The following is a 7,293-nucleotide window of genomic DNA, read 5'->3' as shown; positions in this document are numbered from 1 at the left end:
CAGCTGGCTCACTTCTGTCTCTGCAACTTTCTTTCTAAAAAGTTAAACAAACTTTTTGCACTAGAGTTTTGGCTCTCAATTCTTTCTTTGCTGAACTCAAGGACCAACATCTAACACCACTGCTCACAGTCCCAGCTTCCAGCAAATATCAGGGAAATGAGTGGTGGCCGGAGAAGAAGCATGGAAGAGAGCAAAGACCCTGAGAGGTCTGTGGACAAGCAGACAACCTGGAGGCAGACAAGAGAGTGGGGGGATGAGGAGTGAAACCTTTTCTAAGAGTATCAGAGCCACCTGTCAATTGTACCTTTGAGCCCTGAATCCTTGTATCCCCACTTTCCTCCCTCTAAAAAACCTGGCTATTTCTTCCCCCTTCCTAAAACTCTCATCATTTTTTCCCCTGGATTTTCGGCAACGGCCATCTATGTTGTCTCCTTTCACCAGTGGCTTTCTTGCTGTGTTCCAGTTCTACACCACACCATCAACATGGCTGTCTTTCTAAAGACTGTTGGCTGTGAACCTCCCCTGCCAATACTTCCAGTAAAACACTTCTTTCTGCTGATTATTGTTTTTAGGATTTCTACTGAAAGTTGCACCTTTCACTTAGGTATTTAGGTATTTAAATAAGTGCCATTAAAGTTATTTGCCATGCTAATAGAATTCCATTTCAAGATTTACCCATTTAAAGATTTCCCAAGTTTTCAGTATTCAGACAGATGCCACCACAGTACAGACAGCAATGTCCTCAAAAATCTGTCAAATTTAGGAAAGTAGATGTTCCTACACAGTGATCAAAAGGCTTATGGAATGTGTTTCTCTAATAAATCTGTAATTCCATCAAATATCTCTCATCCTAAATGAATCTAGATGCAGAGAGATGGCAATATGGAATATGATAGACAGCATGGTGGGTTTGTGAACATAAATTTTGGATACAAATGGACTAACATTGGGGCAAGGCTCTTCCCCTCTGCACCTCATCTTTATCATGTTGTGTCAGGGGCTTTCCCACTTAATTTCCTGAAATTAAACATTATATAGCATTTTCAAAAATCTTCTATGAAGTTAAGTTTATGCCCAAATTTGTAATATGCATAATAGCTTATGAACACATTGAAGAGAAAGGAAGAACTAGAAACTATGCACCTCTATCCATCCCAGTAAGTCACACCATTGAAAAGGGACCTCAACACATCTTTGAAACCCATTACCCTCTCTATTTTCACATCTCTGGTGTACCTTGATTGGATAGTATAGAGCTGATATATAGGGTCTTATCCTCTTGTGTGTCAGGGAAGAACATCACTGATATCTTCGTAACTGTCATTAATATAAGATTTCTCCTATATCAACAAGGATGTTATAATACTATTCAACTTTGGTATTTAGTTTACATGTCTTAAATTCAAAAGCTCTTCACCCACTGCTACCCACATACGCTGAAAACTGTTCTGATCCCAGCAGGAGTAACAGATTTTATTTCTTAAGCATTGCAGAAGTACAACCAGAATGTTATTATTAGATGAAAGAGCGCATACTGGCTTTGCGATAAAGAAGAAAGAATCAAGATGAAAATAATCTAGGCTATTTTAAAATGCCCCACATTTTCAATATTGTAATTCAATTTAGTGTTCAAAGGTAACTTATTCAAATGGCTCAAAATTCAAAAAAAGTACCATATAGTATATAGAGAATAATTTCTGTCATTTTCTTGTTCTCCTGCCATTCAGTTCTTTCCATGCTCAACCATTGTTATAAAATATTTGTGATTTCTCCCAGAGATAGTTTATGCACATATAAGCAAATATAAGCACAAATGTATGTTTGAAGATGTATATTTTTTATTTTTCCTTAACAATTTACTTTGGAGATAGTTTGTATCAGTACACAGGAATTTCAAATTGCTTTTTTCCTGGTTGCATATTATTCCATTGAAAGAGTATTCATAATTCATTTCACCAGTATCAAGGGAATGGACATTTAACTTGTTTCCAATCTTTTACTAACACAGATATCCCCATACCTACAGATACTTCTTTAGTATAAACTGCCAGAAGTTGAATTATTTGGTTAAAACTGTGTTACAAATTTTTAAGGAATGTATTCATTTTGAAGGAATTTATTCATTTTTTAAATTGTGATAAAAGTTCAAAAGGAAAAAAGGATACATTTTAAAAAGTATGTTTTCCTCATGCTTCTTTGCCTAACCACACACTTCCTTTTCCCATTTTTAAGGCTGGATAATATTCCATTGTATGTATTGTATATACCAAATTTTGTTTATTCCTTCTTCTGTCAGTGGATGTTTGCTGTGTTTTCATATTTTTGTTATTGTGAGTAATGCTACTATAAACATTGGTGTATCATGCTTTTAATTTATACTGTTACATATTTTATTTTTCAAGAGTTCTCTGAATGTTCCATTTGTATAGTATTTTCTGTTTTCAAGGCTATAAAATCTTAAGACTCTGACGATGTAAACTAGAAATATATATGTAGGTATATTTGTATGACTATATGTAATGTATATAAATTTATTTTTTCCTGCATCATGGTACCCATTTCCTCCAAGTTCAATTTGATTGTTTGTTTATTTTGGTCTCTCTTTTCCATGTGAAAAGTTTTTTCAGATGTTTTATAATCCTTGATTTCTGCTCTTGATCAAGAATGAAAAACTGGAGCCACCGTGGCTCTCTAACGCCAGCACCTCCTCCAGCTCGGCTGAGCTCCAGCTGAAGGAGAAGGGGGGTAAGTAAAGAGGTCCCTATAACATGGCTCGTACAAAGCAGACTGCTCGCAAATGGACCGGTGGTAAAACACCGAGGAAGCAACTAGCTACCAAAGCCGCTCCCAAGAGTGTGCCCTCTCTTGGAGGGGTGAAGAAACCTCATCGTTACAGGCCTGGTACTGTGGCACTTTGTGAAATTAGACGTTATCAGAAGTCCACTAAACTTCTGATTCGCAAACTTCCCTTCCAGCGTCTGGTGCGAGAAATTGGTCAGGACTTCAAAACAGATCTGCGCTTCCAGAGTGCAGCTATTGGTGCTTTGCAGGAGTCAAGTGAAGCCTATCTGGTTGGACTTTTTGAAGATACCAACCTGTGTGCTATGCATGCCAAACATGTAACAGTTATGACGAAAGACATCCAGCTAGCACGACGCATACGTGGAGAACGTGGTTAAGAATCCACTATGATGGGAAACATTTCATTCTTTAAAAAAAAATTCTCTTCTTCCTGTTATTGGTAGTTCTCAACGTTAGATTTTTTTCCCATGGGGTCAAAAAGGTCCCTTAGTATATGATTGCAAGTGGAAAATAGGGGACAGAAATCAAGTATTGGCCGTTTTTCCACTTTCATTTGTGTGTGAAATTTTTTAATGTAAATGTAGGGACATAAAGCATTAATGCAAGTCAAGGTGTTTCAGTGAACAAGTTTCAAGCAGTTCAACTTTATAACAATATAAATAAACCTGTTAAATTTTTCTGGACAATGCCAGCATTTGGATTTTTTTTAAACAAGTAAATTTCTTATTGATGGCAAAAGAAAAAGAAAAACTGAAAGCCAATTGGGCACTCTGAAAGTCTGATGCATTTGGGGCTCCCTGACTTTGAGCTTTGTTGCAGGGTGATCGGGAAGGGTGTTTGTTGGGTGTCCCTCCTTGCTGGGAGTACATTTAGGTCTTTCCAGTTGGGATGGTCAGGTTACCAGAAAAAAAGACCACCTACATCCTTCCTGAAAGGCTGAGATCCAGCTGCCAGTGTCCTGGGAACAAGGGTAGGAAATGTTTTGAGGAGGTGTTCTCAATAGAATGTTCAGATCTTCAACTGTGCCAGGCCTCTCTCAGTCCAAAATAAAACCACAGGCCTAGTGCATGGTGGGGAGATCCATTTTCCCGATGGGATGGAGTTGGGAAGGAGATGAAAGGAGGTAATTCCTTTTCTTTCAGCTTTCACCAAATCCTTTTTTAGCACTGACTTTCTCTCCTGCACTTTCAGTTCCAGAATTACTCAGTGCTACCATTTCTTGAACCTCTTGAGGACTCTGTTGTATTAATGGGGATGATTCTCAACTTTCTCCATGATCAGCTCAGTTTCCACTAAGGTCTGCTAAGTCAGTCTGGTTTCACCTACCTATTTTTTCAATTTTTAAAAGTATGTTGAGATTTAATTCCTCTCTTCTTCCCCATCTGTTCCTGTCTTAAAAAATTTTTTAAAAAGTCTTTGTTTTCACCGGGTTTCCTGAAGTGGTGACAGTTGATGTCTGGGTGTATTCAGTTTTTACCTTACTTCCACATTGACACAGCATATTTAATGGAAAGAAGGATAAGGATCTCCTTGATTCACCAAAATTCCAATAGCTTTAAGGATTTAGAATTTGGTTTTATGCCATTATAATAACGTTGTTTTGTTGAAATTCTTTTATTTCCTCATTTTGAGGTAATATTTAGAAATTGATTTATCTCTCCACAACTAAAGCATTAAAATTGAGCTTAAATCATAAGAATGCCCATTCTGAAAAGGCTGTTGACGTGTCAGCAAATAAATATATTTTTAGAAGTACAATTTGCCTGTAGACACATTATTAAAAGGAATACTCATTGAAAAATTATATTGACTTATGGTGGATTTTAAGTTATACGTGATTTGTTATTTGGTCCCCACTTGCCAAAAAAGTGCTCTTTTTGAAGAAGTTTCACATATCTTTTCAAGGTCATTGTGATTGGTCAAAGTACTATTACAGTAATTGAGGTGAATTTGCAAGAAAAAAAATAAACTTAAAAATAAAAATGGCACCGGTTTATTACTCAGATATATCTGTTCCCTCTGCTTCATTTTAGTCATAGCTGTTTAATTTCCTGAAACAAAAAACAAACAGATTTTCACTAATGTCAGTACTGCAGAGCTAGCATAGGACAGAAGAGCCAGCTGTACTCGAGTTCATCTTATGCATCATCAACAAAATTGGCAGCTAAGTTCTGATTTCAGAGCCTTTATGGTTAATGATGATGTACAAGCTGTGCTTGATTTTCAGATACAAGACTGATCTTTGCTGACAGAAAAAAATCTATTTTTGATTTGTAAATTGAGCAAATCTGAGGCAAAATTCAAATGCAGATCATGAAGATATCATTTTTAGACTCACATTTCTAACCCTAAAACTATTTCAGGTTATTATTATTGTAAACATCATTATCCTTATAATTATTAGCATTATGATGATAGTAGCTAAGTATTTAACTGAAATTGCAGTTGTTTTTTGAATGAGTCATATATCAACAAGTCTTATATTTAAAAATATATCGATAAAAAGGAACAACAAAATTAATTAGCAGTCAATTCTGTTAGCATCCCTGTCCTGGGTATGATGCAAATTAGAATCATATGTTGCAAGCAAGCATGGATAAAAGTCTTCTGATGTTATGTAAAGAATGGTGGAACAAACAGGTGTGAAAAGGGGGAAAAATGCTTCCTTAATTATAAGCTCTTTGACAACAGGAATTGTTTTTCAGTCATTGCTTAGTGTACTATTGGAAATTTTTTTAGAAGCAGCAAAAATTACCTTGTGTAAAATTATGTAGCTATGAAATACCGTCTTAGATATTCTTCCATTTTGTCCCATTTAGGAACCCCCACCACACATACTCAGTTCTTTGATGCTACCTGCTTTCTGGAGGTAGTATTCCCTATTCCTTTCCCCAGCTTTGTCTTGCCCTTTTCTTATTCCATACCTATCACTCCTTAACCTTATGAAAACTTATCTGTCCTTTGTCCCATTGCTTTAATATTTCATAAAGACATACATATTAAGAACTTGAAAATATTTACTTTTTAAAAATGTTATCTTTCTAGGAGTGCAAATTTGCATTTTTAAAAGGAACTCTTAAAGACCTATTGCAAGCAGTTTGAAATGTCACATTTTTTGAGACTCCTGGTCAAGATGGCAGTGTAGGTAAATAAGGCTCTCCTCCTCCAACTACATCATAACTGCACCTAAACTATAGAACAATCATCATTCAGAACTACCAGAAATTGAGCTGAATAGAAGTCCTACAGCTACAGAATTAAAGAAGAAACCATGTCAAAAATGGTGGGAAGGGTGGAGATGTGGAATGGGATGGTCCCACACCTATGTGTGGGGGATAAAAATCAAGAGGGATATCTGAGCTTTGTAGGACCCCCCTCTGAGGCACAGGATTCCAGCCCCACACAAGGACCCCTTGCCCAGGGTTCCAGGGCCAGAAAGAGAAGTCTCCATAACTTCTGGTAGTAAAAACCAGGAGGGATTGAGGCTGAGGAAGACAAACTTCTGGAGTCCCAGGAAGTTCCTCTGTAAGGGCCCATACATGGACTTACTTGTACTCACTCCCTCTCAGCTCCAGCACTGGAGCAGTAGATTGAAAGGCACTAGAGACATATGGAAGGGACTGAATTGTCTGGCATCAGGGTGAGGGTTGGAAGGGTAGTTTTCTCCCAACAGAAGTGCTGGAAGAGTCCATTGTTTCTCTCCCGAGACCTACCACCCACACACACACAACAGAGCCAGCAGGTGGGTGCCATATCTGAGACTCCATCAATGTGGCTTGTGCTGTTTGCCCCACCCTGGTGATTCCCAAAGCCCTACCCATCCAACTTTCAGGTCCATCCAAGCTGTTTCCAGTGACTTTTCCATATAAATGGCTTGTCTTGGCCCATGCATCACATTTTCCTGAATTCTCTCAAATAAGCAGCATCTGGTCTCAGTGAGCCCTGTAAGTCTTGCTAAGAGGCCCCAGGCCTGGAAGTAGCAGTAGCCAGCCTTGGTTCATAGTTTGGCCTTGCCTGGGCACCTCTAAGCAAAGTACAAGTAGCAGCTATCTGAAGATTGCTTTGTAACTTACGCCAGATGGCCCCATGCAGGACAGAAGCTGACTTTGGCCTGCCCCTCCCATGAGGCCCCAGAGCCAGTGTACCCAGTGGATGGCTTCAGGCCACATCCAAGAACTACCACCCAATGACCTCCACAAACAACACATTCAAGGGGTGGACTCAGTGATCACTAAAGCTCTGCTGGAAGAAGTCCTTCTCTGGAGTGGGCCCCTGCACAGCTGATTCTCCTACGTGGTTGGAGGATGGTGATCAGTCATCACAGCCAGTGGTTGCAGCTCATCAGCCTGGATGAATCCCTTCCACTGATGTGCCAACAGTGATCCAGGGTCAATTACAAAAGGAGGGTGTACAGCCCACATAGCGGGTGCATCTCTCAGCTTGGATAATAGCAGAGGCTGTGCCATTGGACTCTGCAAGAGTCCAATGTAG

At 38.7% G+C, this 7,293-nt stretch overlaps 1 protein-coding gene across 1 annotated transcript; it reads left to right on the top strand.

Annotated features, from left to right (window-relative positions):
• The first annotated feature begins 2,753 nt into the window (after positions 1–2,753).
• Positions 2,754–3,485, top strand: LOC114494267 (histone H3.3A-like). The gene has a single exon (XM_028509262.2). The coding sequence runs from the start codon at positions 2,769–2,771 to the stop codon at positions 3,177–3,179; it is 411 nt and encodes a 136-aa protein (XP_028365063.1). The 5' UTR covers positions 2,754–2,768; the 3' UTR covers positions 3,180–3,485.
• Positions 3,486–7,293: the final 3,808 nt, after the last annotated feature.

The sequence above is a fragment of the Phyllostomus discolor genome, chromosome 4, assembly GCF_004126475.2.
Source record: "Phyllostomus discolor isolate MPI-MPIP mPhyDis1 chromosome 4, mPhyDis1.pri.v3, whole genome shotgun sequence".
Taxonomy (NCBI): domain Eukaryota; kingdom Metazoa; phylum Chordata; class Mammalia; order Chiroptera; family Phyllostomidae; genus Phyllostomus; species Phyllostomus discolor.
This window is presented reverse-complemented; position numbering and strand designations above follow the sequence as displayed.